Source organism: Punica granatum, chromosome 6 (genome assembly GCF_007655135.1).
Source record: "Punica granatum isolate Tunisia-2019 chromosome 6, ASM765513v2, whole genome shotgun sequence".
Taxonomy (NCBI): Eukaryota; Viridiplantae; Streptophyta; class Magnoliopsida; order Myrtales; family Lythraceae; genus Punica; species Punica granatum.
In genome coordinates, this window is record NC_045132.1 from 23,484,249 (window position 1) to 23,502,512 (window position 18,264).

Here is an 18,264-nt window from a genome sequence, read left to right on the forward strand (position 1 = left end):
ATTAGGAATGAGAAAGGATATGGAGAGCAGAGATACAATTTAATAAATTTATCGATCTAGAACTGAGAGATTCGCGACAAAATATCATCAGTGAAACTTCTCATATATAACCATCAGTTCACATTCTTCTATTTCTTATTGGACTCATGAGATCACTTTGTAACTCTAAAAAAAATATATTGCGAGTAACAAAAATGATCACGATAAATTTACAAATTATGATTGACTTCCTTTTTTTTTCCGATGAAAGATTGGCTTCCTCTAATTTTACTTTAAACTAATATTATATCCCGTGCATTGCACGGGTTTATTTTTAGGTATTCCTATGCCATTTTTATTGTATTATTTACATTTTGAAACACAAATTTTTGTTAAAAATATATATAAAAAATTGAATTAATTTTAATTTCAATATTTATCTTAACATTTTTTGTTAAAAATTAGAGCATGTTAATTTTTTTTTTGCCACACACAAAGTTTATTATTATAATAATATCTCAAAAATATTTATTTCAATTGATATACATCATCATATTTTTGTTAATTATCAAAATAAAACTTCATTTCGCGCTCATTTTTTAAACAATATCTATGAGATTCTTATTTTTAAAATTTTACTTTTTTATTTTATTTATGAGTTTAAACTTATAGCGCTATATCATAATATTTTTCATTTATAAGACCATAAATTTTTCAAAATTATATTTTTATTTTTGAGCTTAAAATATTTATATATAATTTTTTTACCAATTATTCTAAATTTTGTAAAACATATTGGCTTCTTAACACAATAAAATATTTTTTATAATTAATTTCGTGTTTCATGCGATAATTAAATAATAAAATTAGGCTAATTTTGCATGGTTGGTTACATATTCTAGAACAAACAATCCCAATGAATAAGCATTATATTATACATTTATTTAATAATAAGTATATCATAGAGATTTGTGGTAGATGACATCCTTATAATAAGTTCATATATATTTACTTCATTACCCATTTTTTAAATGTGGAAATTTTGTGACATCCTTGTTTAATATTTTATATTATCTAAATTCATGGATAATAATAACAATTTAATCTCATAATAGAAATTAGGTTAATATCTAATTAAATAAGTGAAATTTACATAATTTATTCAGTTCTCTTAAACTTTTTAAAATTCTGCTCACTAATGAGTAATGAGAGATCATTTATCAATATAGCAATCAATTTTAGTTATAAGACCACAAGTTTGTGGAACTCATGATGTGTTATTTTTTTGGAAAATTTTTATATATTTTTAGTATTATATCTGTATTATAAGCGATTTCATCTTTTCATACATTTATTTCATTTACATAATAATTATATGTATTTTAAAAATAATTTGCTTCTTAAGAATCATAAAAATATGCACATAATAACCTTTGGATGATAACCTTCGATATAGTTGGACTAATTAACTTATTTAGTTTTTTTTTGAAATTTCTCTTACAAATTTTAATTTATACATTTTTACACTCAATTTCATATATTTAATTTCTTTCACATGCCAATAGTTTATGATTTAGTCTTATATATGATCCATTAATTTTTTTTCAATATAAGTTATATAATAATATCCAATCAAATATTTCATTTTTATCCAATTATAAATTGACCAATTTTAACCCCATTAATAACTATGACCTCATTTAATGCAAAGTGAAGTCAATTTTACTATATATATGGATATCATATAGAGAGGGAAAAGGGGGTTTAATGTAGTACCATGCGCCATTTGTCCTGTAATCTAGAGGTTTCAAATTCGATTATCATCTGTGGGAATTACATGTGTTCTAATTAGATTTCCTTTTCATTTTCTTGTACTGGTACATGACCTCTTTCATAATCGACAAAAAAAAGTGTCACATATAGATGTAACTATGTTAAGTCTACGAACTTACGTAATGAATAATTGATCGTATCTAATTAAAAGTCCCTGAAACCGGAAAAAAAATTTAAAAATGCTATCACATATTATTTTTTGTCAAGGGATTGAGTCTTCTCGATATCATGATTAATTCGCAGTTGCGCATCAGATTCATGTAGTGCCTTGTGGTTATTTCTTATATCAGTAAAAATATGGCTGATGCACCAAAAAAGAATTATGGTAATCAAACTCATCGATATCGCGTAGCGGCGTAGTCATCGGAGACTACCAATCCCACAAATCACTCTAATTTTAGTTTGATGTAGCTTTCACATTCATAAAGTTTCACATAATGTACGGTGTGTGGCGTAGCTTAGAGGTTGTCTAACCAAAAACTACACGTTTATGTTCAACTTCCCCCCTCATTTCTTTTAACTCAATTCAATGTCGTCCAAAGAGCGCTCGCAACGTGAATAGCCCCATCGTGAATTGGGACGCATGCACTCCCAACTGCTTGACGTGCATGGTAAGTGAGAGTTAACATGTATTCAAATTAATTTATATAATACATTTATAAGCGCATATATATACACATAGTTTAAATCCCATCTACAAGAAAAGCTATACATTTATAGATGAGTAACGGCTTGAGTATAATTTAATGCGTCCAATTTCACTATCAATCAACTAATGCGTAATTGAAAGGAGCTCAAAGTTTTAATATAGATAGTGGTGCTGTAAACAATATGGTTCGGGCTCAATTCAATGAAAGCTTGAATTCCGCTCTATCTTATCGAATCCGAACCGAGCTCAATAATATTAGACTTGTGAAACTTTCGAGCGTTGATATATAATTATAATCATTATTGTTAGGTTATACTTTTATGATATTGTTTGTCGTATGAGTTACAAACTTATAGTTATTGATTTTGTTTCGAGCCAAAACGAGCTTGAGCTTATCTAAACCTATACAAACATGAGCTCATCCGAGACTATATTAGCCATAGCTTTTCTATTCACTAGGCCAAGCCTTATCGACCCCGGGCCCGAGCTTGTTTGTTCAATGAGCTGAGCTTGAACTCGAATATTTAGGCTCGACTAGGCTTGAACTTGAGCCTGAGCTAGTGGTCACGAGCAAATAACGAGCCGATATTTAGCCTCCTAGTTTGAGCTTGGCTCTGCTTGTAATTTAGACCACCAGTTTACCCACCAAAAAAAGAAAAAAGAAAAAGAAGGCTCCTCTATTGACATGTCAAATTATGCGTTAGACTTTGTCATTTCTTTTTCCTTTTCAAATCAGTTTAATTATCACATCAAACGTGAAAATCAATATGATGATTCACTCTGTCTATCATGTTCACGGTATTTCGTGTCACGTCATTTACCATTAGTAGTTTTTCTTTAAAGTAAAATACACTCCCCTCCCTTGCGATTTTGCATAATGACGCTCATCCCATTCTTAACTAAAATAGACAATTCACCCCATTAACCTTGTTAACTTAATAAGATAAATTTCTTTTGACCATTGACCTTTATTTTCTTTTCACTTTCATCATATCTTTGTTCTTTTGAATTATTTTGATCTTCAACGCTACACGGTTTATTCAATTTGGTTATACTATTTGAATTTTCGATAAACTTATTAATGTGTAATATTTTTAAAAATAAAAATATATATTTTAAAATAAAAAAGAGAAGAGAACAACTCGTTAACAAACATTAGAGCTCTCAACAGTCTAAAGCAATGGTATCCATTCATCATAAATATAAACCAGAGGTGTCCAATAACCAAATATCCACTCTTTAAGATCGCGACCAGAATTACTACATTTGACACTGAGAGATCATGCCCATATAGAATACTCGTGTTTTGCAGTAAATGCCATCAATACTCCCAATAAGTGACGGATGATTATTTTCACTGTTTATAACATTGGCCGAATACTGAGATTTTAGAGGTCCCAATTTAATACGTTAATGTTACAAGTAGAGACTCACCAATGGCAAATACTCCACCATAGGTTATCGAAGACCTTAATGATCATCGATGATCTCGAACAGAGCAGTTACAAGCATTTTTTTATGTATTTCCTTATTTTCAAACTTTTTTCATCCACAAAAAATTTGCATGTCAACTAATTTATTGATAATTTAAATAATATGACCCAAACTTGGACTAACTATATCACGTGGAAATAATATTGAAAAATAATATGAATTAGGACAAAATTGAAAAATAAGCTAAAAATTTAAGGACTAAAAGAATTTTTTTCAATTAGATCATCGATTTTACCATTAAGAAAGGGGGTGGAGTGTCTATTTTGATCAAGGTTAGGTTAGAGTGTCATTAGGTATAACCTCAAGGAAGTGGAGCGTATTTTACCCTTTTATTTTAATGTTTTGTGGGTAAATAATATTTTGTTTGTTTGCATTCTAATATCCGAAAGTCCAATGAACCCCGACTTATCTGGTACGAGCTGGACCTACTGACTACGAGGTAAAACTCTTCTTAACTTAGATTTTATCGATTCACAAGACTTGAGCTTGAAACCCCATTTAAAGAAAATAAATACCAAATAGTTTATACTATTCATGTTAGTTGTAATCGGTCTTTTTACGTTAACCCACAGAATCAAATATACTTATTAGAAGTATAAATTTTTTGGGCTAAGTTTTAGATGTTTCGAAATAGTTGCTTCTCTTTGAGTATACTTAAATATTCCACCGAGAAAAGTATACTTAAATACATTAAGACTTTCTCTTTTACAAATATAATACTCTTGCTTAATACGTCGAAGTAACGTTCAAAGTTGTCACACCTCATAAAAACTTATAGTAAAGAAAGTGATTTGACGGCCTTTCCAGTCGATTCATGTACGTAATTGAACTTAAAAAGTCGCAAAAAGAAAACTAGAAAAATGATATGTATCACAAGCATCGTTGAACAGGCTTGAATTAATTGGGCGGTGACAAGACTTATTAATTTAAAACAAGATAATAATTATTTTCTTTTTTAAGATCGATCGAGAATCCATGCAGAAGCACGCCTTAGCTCGTTGTGCATCACCATGGCATGCAAAATCAACTAACTAAAATGTCATCGTTGAGAGCTCCATCTCATCTAATTTAATCACCTTTATCTTTAGTTTTCCCCCTTCAATTTGTTCTAATTATGGTTGACCTTAGACCGAGCATTATCTAGTTTTAAAATAATTAACCAGCAATCAACAATAATGTAACATCATAAAGCCAAAAAGGATATATATATATATATTTTTTAGTTAATCAATGGCTAGCTCTAATTAATCACTAAATTAATTTTGTTATATATGTTTGTAGGACATATTTAATAAGGTAAATTGCAACGGTGGTCCAAAAAGTTTTATAAATGTTTCAATATGATACAAAAAGTTTTTTTTTGTTACTTGATTATACAAGATATTTTAAAGTTGTTTTAGTATAGTACAAATCGTTATCATTGACGTCGTCAAACCCACACTGATGATGCGAAATCGATTTTTGTGAGACGTTACATGATGGTGTAAAATGTTTTGAAGTTGTAATTTAATAGTACAAAATATTTTACGTAAGTTACATGATGGTGTAAAATTTACAGATCTTGTAAAGGACGGCTTGACTGCGTCAATGGCGAGATAACGGTTTGTACTATACTGAAACAACTTTGAAACATTTTGTACTATCAAATAGCAGAAAAAACATTTTGTATCATATTGAAATATTTGTAATACTTTTTGGACCACCATTACAATTTACCCTATTTAATATAATGGGCAGGAGAAGAAGACGGCGAAACATAGCACAAAGTAAGACAGTATGACGATAAATGACCGTCCAAGGGATAATCGACATGATAGGCATGTATATATTTTGAGGATAGATGGATATTAGGTGGTCTAGCAAGTAAAAGTTTCATCATCATTAATAATTTCTCGATTTATAAAATTAACCTTAACGTTTGGTCGGTGTCTAATCTTGCTTAAATTATTTAGTAATTTGCTCATGCACTTTAATGGTACACTTTGGGTTGTCAATTAGAGGCAGTAGTAGTCTTACCAATTCTCACCTTCCCACGTTCCCTAAATTTTTGGATATAATAATTCATTAATTTGTACATGTCTTTGTATATATAAGTACACCCATTTAAAAATTTATTGCTTAAATTTCTAAACCCATAATTAAATAAGTTTTGATCCTTTGTTATAGGATAGGGTTGAATATATAGGTTAACAAGTTTTCTATATCCATATTGTTGTAATTATTTCAGGAGTGTGTTGTGTCATTGTTTGCTAAATGAAAAAACATATTGCTGGTCAATTATATGTGATGTGAACTCCAGTCTTACAATTAAAAAAAAAAAAAGGGACTCTTCAGTCACAATCAGGCGGCCACATCATTTTTCTTAATAGGTAAATTGATTGATATTTGGCCCTGTTCCTTCTTTCGAGCGAAAAGGTAAAGAAAAAAAAAAGGTCATGATATATTCTAAATTTAATGATTAAGATTATTCTCCAGACACACGTAGCTAGCTGAATCCTGCCTACAAAATATTTTTAGTCGATTTTCAATTCCTAAATTGCAGGTAAAATCTATCAACACCGAGCACTAGTTTGCCAATTCTCTATAGTACAATCTCACTATTAAAAACTATGATATACGTTGCTCTTATCTAATGATCCCGACAAGCCTCATTCATATGGAAAAAAAAGGAGAAGGAAAATTAGATATTGACATTCGAGAAAATGAGTATAGTACAACGACAAGCACTTTTGCCAAAAATGAAAATGTTTTATATTCAATTCTCGCTTACGATTCTTATTGTGCCTTTTATTTTGACCTCACCTGATCCTATTGATTTTCCTTCAATCATAAATAGATTATAATTTTATATTAAAAAAATTAGAGATTCTTGAAATTCAATTGTTTACTTATATATGCATGTGTTGAGCAAGAAATATATCCAGAAATATGTTGATAAAGGTACACGTATGTAGAATAATATATCAGATTCGAGTCTTTTAAATGAAAAAAATTCATGATATGTTTAATGAACTGATTCAATTAGAACTAAATTAATTAAAATATGTTAAATTTTTGGATATAAGAATGAACATGAAAAAGAAAGGTATGCATAGTTTTCGTAGACTTATATGATAAGTACATTATTGTTGCGGTCGGAGGCTGCTTAAATTTATTTACCTTTTTTCTTTTCGTATTCTCTTTTCTTGAAATAATAGAAATATTATGTGTAACATTAACATGGATATGGAATTGGGCTGGGGACTGTCATCATCGCAGCGGAAAATAAAGAAGGAAACAGCTATCTATTACGAGAGTCAGCTGCCCAAATCATTGTAGACTTTGCTTTTAACCTAATATGTGTGCGTTATGTATATCCATTTAGTCGCACTTTATGAACATTTTAATATATTTTATAGTCATTGATCATATCTTGAATATTTATGATCTCATGTGCGTAAAGTATTGTTGCATTTGATACGTCGAATACCAATTATTTTGAACAACAATCACTGGGTCTATATAATAGTATCATGTGGTCCAACGTAATCGCGTACCACGTAGTCGATATGATATTTTGTGAACTTATTAGGTCGAGGTACAAGGATAACTGTCATGACCTTAATGATTAATCATGTCCTGTGGATGTCCTTTAAGGTTATGATTTCAGGGCATTTCCCCTCACATAATGCAAAAACATGGAAGTGTTTTACCCTTGATACTGTTCTTGCATTGCTTGTGATTTACTCATTCCCGTGCTTTATATCGGATATTGATCGGGCTTTACCTGAAGCCGATTCTAATGAGCAAAGTAACCCTACAAACATGTAAGTGAACATGGTCTCATTATTATGAACTTGCAATGGACATGGACCGACTGATGATACATATTGCTAAACAGAGAGAATATCATCGATAGTGATGATGATGATGATGATTTCTTGAGTCCGAAATTTGAAGGAATTAGGCCGACAAAATTATCCCACTTTTTTGAGGTTTTTTTTTAGCAGACAATCATGATGTTTTTGAGGCCATTTTAGGAACAATAATCAAATGCAGCCACCGATGAGCTCTTTCTAGTAATTTCAGAAACCGATCGATCGAAATCGAACTCAACTGGGTGCCAGTCTCTATCCTTATTCCTCCCAAAATTTTAATGATGCTGGTTTGACCCATCAACTATGGGAAACCCATGAGCCTCCTGTTTCCCCCATTGTACATGATTCCACCGATAACCCGGTACTTCGAGCTATCGAGTCGAAACTCGAAAGAGGATTTTATATATATATATATATATATATGCACATCAAAGTTAGGAGATAATAAGCTATGTATGTTAATGTACTCTCCAAATTAACATGGGATGTACAAAAGTCTATAAAGAGATATAATGCAGATTTATGCCGTTTTTTCGTTACGGATGGGAGTAAAGTTTTACCTAGTCGATATATTGTCATTATATATGGTTCTTAGTCCACTCCCTTTAAGATGACATATATGATATTTAAGGGAGCGCTTCATCCAAATTTTCTCATAACACATAATTACAGTACTAATTGCATGCACATGATACTTGCACGGAAAAGTGAAGGCAAAGAATCCAAGGGATTAATCGATTCCAATTATAATTAAGCAAGCTGATATAAGGACTAATTAGAGGACTAACCAACCACTCTCATACTAATTAAGGTTTCTAAAATTGTCCCGTTTATAATCAAACATGCATTAATTGATGATCCTTATAGTGATACACGCCCCCGCCTGAACTAAGAGGTTTGGATTTCGGTTTTTGACACTGAAACTTCTGAATTCTCTTTATTTCCCTCTATCCCGTACGAACTACGCAAATTGACCTCCATAGACCTCCAAGCTAGTCGATATGCTCTCTTAAAGTAAACACTGAGGTTTCAAATGAAATCCCATTTATAATCAAACATGCATCGATTTTGTTTGTAGAGACAGACAGACATGGGAGATGGGATCCGACCCATCCAATTACTTCCACTGATTGCAATTACAATCAATGACGACCCACCAACCAGATTTAATCTTGCTTCCTTAAAAGACTCCCTCTTCTTCAGTAATGTATTTACTGTTGTTGGGGTTGAGAAAAGCAGTGACAGGCTATGCTTTCAAGGCTTACCAAACTCGAAAATCTCCACTCCCGGTCGGTGCTTTGCCAGGATGAGAAGATCTTAAGGTTATTTTGTTGCATGATTGCACCTACTTAGTGAAAAAGATCTTCTGTAGTTCATGGATTATCTAATCATATGTTATTATGTTGATCGATCTCAGTCAAACGGCTCTGGTTGGAACCGTCGGGGTCTCCATCCGATGACCGAAAAATGGATGGGTCGACCGACTGAAGGCTCTTTTTAGATCACATGTTTTGGTATGATCCATTTGGATATCTTAATTACCTTAGCAATACATTCCGTAGCGGAGACTGTACTTATGGCGATACTCATTTGGACCAACTATCGGGCTTTACTTCAAACGATAATCAACTGAGCTTCGAGTAGCTAACATGTTCTCTTTACCCTTATTAGATCTGTGAATCTCTCGTGTAACCAGAAAAATGAGAAGGGCACTCTCGACTCTCCGAGGTGTGTTATTCACGGGGGCCAATAATGGGCTCTTAGTTTTCCCGATTGCGCACATGAGCCCATAGTTAGACTGCACAAAGCAACTCCGCAGCCTCATGCCTGAGGAGACTATGGGCCTAACCTGAGACCATAGAAAGCTGTTCATTAATCTCAAGCTCCCGCATAATGGTCTTTCTTTAATTTGGCATGGAAGTCCATTGTGTATCTCTGTCGACCTTTGGTCTTTTAAGAAGAAATAAGCCCTTCTTCGTCATATGTCTCGACCTTCGGTCTCTTCGGTCCATTATAGCTCGGATTATATCTGCATATTGGACCAGACCCACAAGGTCTAATAACAAACTGTTCCACGACCGAGATGCATCCTCCCTTATAGGTCCAATAACTTCATCTCCCTAGGAAAAACGGATGAAAGTAAAAGGCTTCGTTGGCATGACCCCACGTTCCTTCTTTGTCTTGGGCAAGTGAAAGTCGAGAGATGAGCCAGATATCGTCTTTGCTTTGCTTGCATTGTAAACCACCAGATCCAGATTTTATCTGACCCATGAGCCTCTCACGAGTGGAGATAGAGTGGCCTCGTATTAGATTCTTCTCGCCACGTGGCACCCGACCGGCCAATCAGGTGCTCCCCCTCCTATCCTTCAAGATAAGCTCACATGCACTATTATACATATCGACCTTATTTCCGACACGTAACGTTATTCATAGGTACAAAATCTCTCTTTTGGTAATAGAGGGGGAAGAAGTGTGTCGTGTGTTAGCCCTCCGGGAAGGAATTTACAATGGCGTCTGTCTGTGCTTCTTCTGCCATTGCGGCTGTTGCCATCTCTTCTCCCAGGCAAGTCCTACTCCTCAATCGGTGCTTATTACCAATATCCGAGTCCGTATATATAATATTACAGCACATTGTGCGTATGGAAGACATTACGGTGCTGAGTAATGAGGCAGATTTATGATCTAAGCACTCAAGTCGTGCACGTACTGACTGTCTAGTGTCGATCACTTGTGAGCAGTCATTCAGATTATGCTAATTATGCTTATGTAGGATATCGTTTTTTAGGATCTCATCGGCGATGGAAGATCGGTAGAATTAAAATAATGTTTCTAGTATTGGAAGTATGTGATTCTATATGCCATGTATTCTCGAGTATTGCGATCAGTAAATTGTTGTCGAATGACATGATGTAGTAATGGTCTATTAGTGAACTTGGTTCGTCAACATTTGCAGTGCTCAGAAGAGTGGATCAGTTGTTGGGTCCACAAAGGCTTCTTTCCTGTCCGGGAAGAGGCTGCGGGTGAGCAAATTCACGGCGCCCACTGCCGGAAGATTGGTGACTGTATGCGCTGCTGCCGATCCTGACAGACCCCTCTGGTTCCCTGGCAGCACCCCTCCTCCGTGGCTGGACGGCAGGTCTGTACACATGAGCTCATTCCTACTTCTCAAAGTTCTGTCCCTTCAAAATCATTCAGGTAATGAAGATGTTTATAATTTGTGATATATGCAGCCTCCCCGGTGACTTCGGCTTCGACCCTCTTGGTCTTGGTACGTCCAATAATTAGTTGTTGTTCGTCATGAAATATATGTTAATTGAATGATCATCGTACATAATTCAAGTCTAGAGCATGCAAGGAATAGTTTGTGAACTAATATATTGTTGATGATTTATAGGATCTGATCCTGAGACCTTGAGATGGAACCAGCAAGCCGAGCTGGTCCACTGTCGGTGGGCCATGCTGGGAGCCGCCGGAATCTTCATCCCTGAATTCTTGACCAAGATCGGGATCCTGAACACTCCCTCGTGGTACACCGCGGGCGAGCAGGAGTACTTCACTGACACCACCACCCTCTTCATCATCGAGCTCATCTTCATCGGGTGGGCCGAGGGCAGGAGATGGGCCGACATCATCAAGCCCGGGTGCGTCAATACCGACCCAATCTTCCCCAACAACAAGCTCACCGGCACCGACGTGGGCTACCCAGGCGGGCTGTGGTTCGACCCTTTAGGTTGGGGCTCAGGCTCGCCCGAGAAGGTCAAGGAGCTGAGGACGAAGGAGATCAAGAACGGGAGGCTGGCTATGTTGGCTGTCATGGGCGCTTGGTTCCAACACATCTACACGGGGACCGGCCCCATTGACAACCTCTTCGCCCACCTTGCTGACCCCGGTCACGCCACAATTTTCGCAGTGAGTATCATCATACATCAAAAGCTTATAACTACATGCCACATATACTGATTTACGTTTAGATCTAATCCGGGTCTGGATCTGTACTGATACTCGATATCGACTGAGCGATTGACTTTGGGTTTGGCATTGCTTGCAGGCTTTTACTCCCAAGTGATGGAGTGAAGGGTAAATGGGAAAGAAAGGGCTGAAGTGTGGAGGGAGAGGTTGAATTTGATGACATGAAATCCTTTTTCCTGAGGAAGAAGGGCTGTGTTTGTACTGAAAGGGAAATGTGTACAAGTGCAACTTTGTGGTGACTCTGGTTTTGATTCACTGCCTATAGAACTGAAAAATGCTGCTCCAATGTACAAATGCTTCCATGAAGTTAGATGATATCCTACCGAAACACCGGGTTCTTACAAATTAATCGACTATCATAACTAGTGCTATACATAGATTCCAGCACATTCAGTACGATCGAGGATTTTTGAAGAAAAAAATCTTGCTGTCAGCTATAACGATGAATATACACAAGAGACTGCAAAAGTGTAATAGTCTCTCAACTGCAAATGCAGCAAATCCAGTGAGACGAGCGGATGTAGATATGACACAGATATATGTAAGTCATACCGTGTCTCAATTCACGCCAGGCCGATTGAATTACTTCCAAACCTTGACAGATTACAGTTCTACGATTCAATGGCATCCGACGACCCCCTCTGTGTTGAATGGATTGTTGACATGAATATTGGAAGGCCTTGACCCAATTGGGTCAATATATATCGTGTAAACCACTTTGAATTAGAAATGTGTGGACCGTGTCTGGAATATGTCTATGCTTTCTTTCTGCTACCCAATTTTGCTGAAGGGTGTGTGGGCATGACATCCGAAAAGAAATTCCCGATTCATTTTAAAGTTCCTGGAATTGAGAATTATTAAATTCAAGGCTTCCATCGCATAGGAAAAACTTGACTTTCTTGTGTAAGATATTTTCCATTTTGGTCTTGAACGTCTTAAAATTGGCAAAAACCTCAGATTTGCTTTTCAAAGGACACAACCGCGTAAATTGGTAGTATTTGTAACCCAAATTAGATAAAGCAGGAGAATGCCAAACATCGACATGGATTAACTATAAAGGGAAAGATGCATCATGTTCCAGGCAATTAGAAGGTAACCTAGAAGACTTTCCCAGATTACAGGAAACACATGGATCATTAAGAACAGAAAGATTCGGAATTAAATTCCGAGACTCTATTATTGATAATATAGCCTTATTGGGATGTCCTAGACGGCGCTGTCAGAGAACCGATGACTGAGTGGTGTTAAGCAGAGGAAACCCGTGTTAGTGAACACACAACATGACAAGAATTTTCATGACAAAGACGTTGAGTAGATATGAGATTATGTTTGAGAGAGGGAACGCAAAGCACATTATTTAATTTCAGTGGATTATGATTGGTAGGAATTATCACAGAACTTGCACTCTGACCCAGCATATGGGGCATGGTGAAGTAGTATACCTTCGTTGTTCACCATATGGGATGAGGCACCGGAGTCATGCAGGCATCAGCAGGTAGGATGATCATTCAGGGTGAGAGCAGCAAGGGATTTGGGAACAGGCTGAGACTGGTTATGGTTATAATACTCAAGACAATGAAGGGTCGTATGGTCAGCACTGTTACTAATCTGACATATGAATGCTGTAGGACCATGCCCAAGTATTCCTTCGTAAGGTGAGGGAGAATTACCAGCTGTCCTTACCGAGAACGGGGTATATGTCGATTGACCCCTACAGTACACCACCAGGGAGTATCCTCCGCGCTGGCCTTGTTGTCCTCGACCGCCAGAGCCCCGGCCGAATTTAGAACCGGAATTTGTGTTCCAATGCTGCTGCCCTGGACCATTCCCATAATCGTTGAAACGGCCCGAGCCGCGACCACCACCTTTATTCGAGCTTCCGCCCCGACTGCCACCATTTTGATTCCCACGGCCACTTTTGTTGGGCTGTGTCTGCAACAGAAGCGCTGTGGCAGGTGGGGCTGATGTCTCGGGAAAGGGCTGACGAAGCGGGGACTCCTGATTGAGGAGTTTGTTCCTGAAGATTTCAAAAGACATAGTTTCACGATCAAGCGACCAAGATGTGATGAATGATTCCATACTCTCTTGGAAGACCAACGAGGATGTAGGTGAATGGTTCCTCGTCCTAGAGTGGTCGCCCGATCTCTAGCAGCTGGTCAGCAAGAGATTTGCACGAGCGGATGTATTTCTCCATCCCTTTTGAGTCTAGAGTTTGACTCGAGTTAGCTCAAGCCGTGTGTCAAAGGGCCCGAGAGCGCGAACACTCAAGGAACCGAGAGTGTAGCCCCATCCACACAAGATGGGAGATGGCGAGATCATGGACCTCCTCCAGAGGCCCCTCAGAGAGGGTAGAGAAAATCCAAGAGCGAATCATTTTATCAGTCCGATGCCAAATCGCAAAACGGGGATCAGACTCGATGGGACAGCGCAGAGTGCCATCCACGTGGCCAAAAAAAGATCATGGGACAAGAGAAAAGTCGAAAACAGGGACATCCAAACCACGTAGTTCGAGTGGTTTAAGCCTTAAGGTGATAGTAACAAAATTGGTGATGTTTAGGGTGGCTATAGCACCGGTTGGAGAAACAAGAGACGGAAGGCTGGGGGAAGGTTCAGTAGGAGGAAAACTGGGAGGGATTGTGGCAGCTAGTGGGGTTACTAAGGAGGCTGGAACATTCGGCTGAAGAGGAAGATGTAGGAGGGAGAATGGGGTCGGTCTAGGGGCTGCTGGTCTGAGCGTTATTGTCGGTGGTGGGATCCATGGCGGGTGGGAGAGTTGAGATAGGGAGGAAGGTAGGGTTGAGAGGTTAAGGTTGAACCTATGTTCTTGATACCATATGAATATTGGAAGGCCTCGATCCAATTGGGTCAGTATATCGTGTGTGTATATATATATTCACAAGTTGGTAAAGAGGGGTGTCTCGATATATAGTGTGTACAAATGGTAAGAGTATAATATATGGAAGTCAATAAATACCGAAGTATATTTTAATAGTTGAAATCCTACCAGATGAATCATCTGTCAACTATTGTAGTCATGAAACGGAAAGCAGCAATTCGTGGAGATGGCCGAGTTGGTCTAAGGCGCCAGATTAAGGTTCTGGTCCGAAAGGGCGTGGGTTCAAATCCCACTTTCCACATTCCTCTGCACAATTTTTATATGCATACATATATTTTTATTTTTGGTTTCTCGAGTAATCAAGAGAAGATTACACTGGAAGACAGCAGTACGTACAAATCGCAAAGTAGTTGTTACTTGTTAGGACTTCATCCCCGCGAACTCGAGTGTCCAATTGACATTCCATATCATTAAAACAACCAGATACTACCCAGGATAATTTTCGGATTCAGTTCGCTTAAATGATCCATATAAATAAGGACGGATAAGGACGGACGAGAAGCAAATATTATACACCCAACTGAAAAGGGATGCCAGGTAAAACCTGAATACCAAAATCCTCATTAACTAATCTAACCAGTTAGAAATTCTTCCTTCATCATGTGCTTCGGTTGATGGAGACGTGCTTCTCTATCAATCCATTCACGATTTTTCCCGTCTCTAATTTTGGTAGGAGCAAAATTCTCAAACTAGAATAAACGAATTGTGAGGTTTGAACAGCTTGTTTAGCTTTGCTCAATTCTTGAGGTGGCTGCTTGAGAAGAAAAGCCAATGGAGCTCAAAGAATTAATAAATCTAAATCGGGTTGAACTTAGTCACTAACACATCAGAAGACTTGTCGGATGTTGATGTTGATTCTGGAACTTTTGATATAGTCCAAGAAGTGATCGTCTTTGTGCCAAAAATGCGATTCAAGAGGATCGATTTCAGCATTTTCTTTGTCAGTAAATATCCGAGGCACACCTGCATCATAGAAATTAGAAGATTATTATTTCTAAGAAAATGCAGTCAGAGACTTCATCAATTGAAACATCTGTTAATCTTGTACATAAAATTCTTATTTCCCGAGCAAGTAGTCTACTGCCCAAATTATTATCTCGACACTCGGGAGCAGACAGCAGTTACAAAATTGTATAAAGGCTTACCATGAAAACACTCCCTCGCTTCTCCTGCCATAAGAACAATGTCACCACTCCGAAGAAACATTGCTACTGGTGCATCGTCTCTAGATTTCCCTCCCAACAGAAAGATGGCTTTGCAACCGAGGCTGAGGCAGAGGAAAATTGTTAAGACTCGAAAATCATTTCTTCTAGATAAGGTCATTTCCTCTGAAGAACTTAGAGGGGGAAAGGCAAAAAGAAATATCAGGATACCTCATGCTTACAATGGGCTTACTCCAATCAGCTTCCATATCATCAAGATGCCCCCCTAACGTATCACCTGCAAAGAGCAGCAACATGTATGAGCTAAGAAGCGTGATTTCTGAAACCAAGTCACTTCTAGAATAAACGAGTATCTTGTCACCTGAACCGAAGTAATTCACTATTGCAGCTTCAGGCTTAAATTCTTTCCCCTTGGGCATGGTAGGAGCAGCCATTCGTTTAGCCAGTTGACAGAGGGCATCAGGAATCTTATTATGTGGGAGGGACACATCGTAGTTCCGCTAAATTCAGAAGATATAAACAGCTGAGACGTCAATGGAGACGTGCTGCCGATAGGCATTAAGAAACAGAGTACAATTTATCTCCTAAGAAAAATGAGTTAATTAATTATTTGTCCTATCAATGTTTTGTCAGGATATTAACACGCAAACAACCCCAAGCTTGTTTCAGGAAATTCAACAGCCTGTTTCTCTAGATCATGACAGAAGGAACAACATCAGAAGCTTCGTACGAAGATCTAAAAGGGATAGCTAGCAATTACCTTGGACCAATCAAACTGGAGACCAAGGGTGCTCCAGCGCAGTTTCCGCAAAAGGACCGAGGCTGAAATGGACTTGCCTCCATGTCCTCTCGATGGCACAGAGTTTTCTTCCGAAAATTTCCATCGCTGAACACTTTCTTCGCTCTCGAAACAGTCAAATTCTGAACCCAAACTGGCAACTGGACTCCCCTCCTCGACCAGGACTTTTCTTTCTGTTGCTGCTGCGAATAGCCCATGAATAGGCCCGTATATTGCATTGTGATTCGTTCTATTGGGCGGCTGCGGGAAACTAGTTAAGCTCTCCCTGATCCAATGGCATTGTTCTTCGATACTCAACGCCCCGGGAATAAAGTAGAATCCTGCATTAAACACGAGGGCATCAATGGATACACTTTTGCTAATTCAATGATTCACTACTTTCCTTCTTAAAGGAATCTGACTTTTACGAGCAAACAGAACCCGGCAATGTGGCGGGCGGATCGCAACAGTATCCATTGCAGTAAAAGAGGAATCAACGAAATTCTGATGAAACGACAGATAATAAGAATCTCTTACCAGGTCGATTGTCTAAGCAGAAGACAGGACAGTCGAAACCGCTACTAAGTGCCGCAACTCCCGGAGGGAGTGCTCCGTTCCGACGGAATGAGCCCAAAATGGCCTTGAAATCGAGCACCTCCGACAGGTCCACGGGTTTCGGCTGCTTCTTCCTTGGAATCAACAGCAACGGGAAATACTATACATAAGAAGCTGGGAAAGCTATGAAAATAGAAGGATTCAGCTCAAGAGCAGAGTTGCCTACTTCTTCGAGGACTTGAAGGAATCGTCGTAGTAGAGCTTGTACTTCTTCTCCGCCTTCCTGAAAGCGGTCCGCTCCAAGTCCGACGGCTCCCGCCCTTTACCCTCTCCGTACATTCCGCCGTCGCGGTGGGCTCCTCGGCTTCTGAACGGCGGATCCGAGGGAAGAAGAAGAAGGCAGGCACACAGAGAGGCGCTCGATAGGGTTTCGCGCCTCGTTTCCACCGGCCGCCGATGATCAGCAAGGGCAACGGGAGAAACGTTTCGAGTAGCTGAACGCTGGTGGGGAGGTGACGTTTCGACGGACGCCCGTTTCGTTCTCCTGTGTTGACTCGACTTGAGCATTGAAATGATTTGGGCTCAATGAATTAAATTAATGTCTGTATCAGCCCAAAATATGATAATGGACCATATATGTTGAGCATATATTAGAGAGACGGCGGTTCTCCTCAGAGGATATCATTCATATCGGACCTAGCGGGCTGACTCGCACAATATTATCTTTAAAATGCATCTCTTGAGAAAAATAGGCATTTGGAACATCATAAAGTGACAAATGGAAATGAACGTGGATTGTTTCATGCACTAATGTTTGGTAGTGTTGGAAATTTCCTGTCTTTGTGGTCTTACATGGAAGAAAAGTACATTGTACTTACAATCTAGATAGACCTACCAATTTATCGTATTATCGAACGCTAGAATAGCAGTCATGTCATTTTATACGACATTTTATGTTCTCCATCACGAACTGAGCCGGTAATCTTATTCCGAACAAATAAGACACGCACATTTACCCGTGAAAAAGCAAAGGCATTGTGGTGCACAGCCAAGGTTGATTGGGGGGGCCATTCACACACCCGAAAATCCCA

The 18,264-nt window shown here is 37.9% G+C and overlaps 2 protein-coding genes and 1 non-coding gene across 3 annotated transcripts; 2 read left to right on the plus strand and 1 right to left on the minus strand.

Annotated features, from left to right (window-relative positions):
* The first annotated feature begins 10,221 nt into the window (after window positions 1–10,221).
* Window positions 10,222–12,130, plus strand: LOC116212466 (chlorophyll a-b binding protein 7, chloroplastic). The gene is made up of 5 exons (XM_031547096.1): window positions 10,222–10,375; window positions 10,766–10,948; window positions 11,043–11,080; window positions 11,207–11,721; window positions 11,861–12,130. The coding sequence occupies exons 1-5, from the start codon at window positions 10,320–10,322 to the stop codon at window positions 11,876–11,878; spliced, it is 810 nt and encodes a 269-aa protein (XP_031402956.1). The 5' UTR covers window positions 10,222–10,319; the 3' UTR covers window positions 11,879–12,130.
* Window positions 12,131–14,837: 2,707 nt separating this feature from the next.
* On the plus strand, window positions 14,838–14,918 carry TRNAL-AAG. The gene has a single exon. It is a non-coding gene; the product is annotated as a tRNA-Leu (tRNA).
* Window positions 14,919–15,129: 211 nt separating this feature from the next.
* On the minus strand, window positions 15,130–17,793 carry LOC116209871 (alpha-ketoglutarate-dependent dioxygenase alkB). The gene is made up of 7 exons (XM_031543607.1): window positions 17,400–17,793; window positions 17,156–17,307; window positions 16,601–16,959; window positions 16,202–16,340; window positions 16,051–16,117; window positions 15,823–15,944; window positions 15,130–15,640 (listed from the first exon to the last, which is right to left on the minus strand). The coding sequence occupies exons 1-7, from the start codon at window positions 17,738–17,740 to the stop codon at window positions 15,504–15,506; spliced, it is 1,317 nt and encodes a 438-aa protein (XP_031399467.1). The 5' UTR covers window positions 17,741–17,793; the 3' UTR covers window positions 15,130–15,503.
* Between the last annotated feature and the right edge of the window lie 471 nt (window positions 17,794–18,264).

Bases quoted from the DNA above. Each gene is read 5' to 3' on its own strand.
- LOC116209871 (XM_031543607.1), bottom strand. From the start codon at position 17,740: ATGCTCAAGTCGAGTCAACACAGGAGAACGAAACGGGCGTCCGTCGAA. The intron at 17,308-17,399 runs GTAGGCAACTCT...GTTGATTCCAAG, and splicing joins TCCTTCAAGTCCTCGAAGAA to GAAGAAGCAGCCGAAACCCG. The intron at 16,960-17,155 runs GTAAGAGATTCT...TGTTTAATGCAG, and splicing joins CTGCTTAGACAATCGACCTG to GATTCTACTTTATTCCCGGG.
- LOC116212466 (XM_031547096.1), top strand. From the start codon at position 10,320: ATGGCGTCTGTCTGTGCTTCTTCTGCCATTGCGGCTGTTGCCATCTCT. The intron at 10,376-10,765 runs GCAAGTCCTACT...CAACATTTGCAG, and splicing joins GTTGCCATCTCTTCTCCCAG to TGCTCAGAAGAGTGGATCAG. The intron at 10,949-11,042 runs GTCTGTACACAT...TGATATATGCAG, and splicing joins CCTCCGTGGCTGGACGGCAG to CCTCCCCGGTGACTTCGGCT.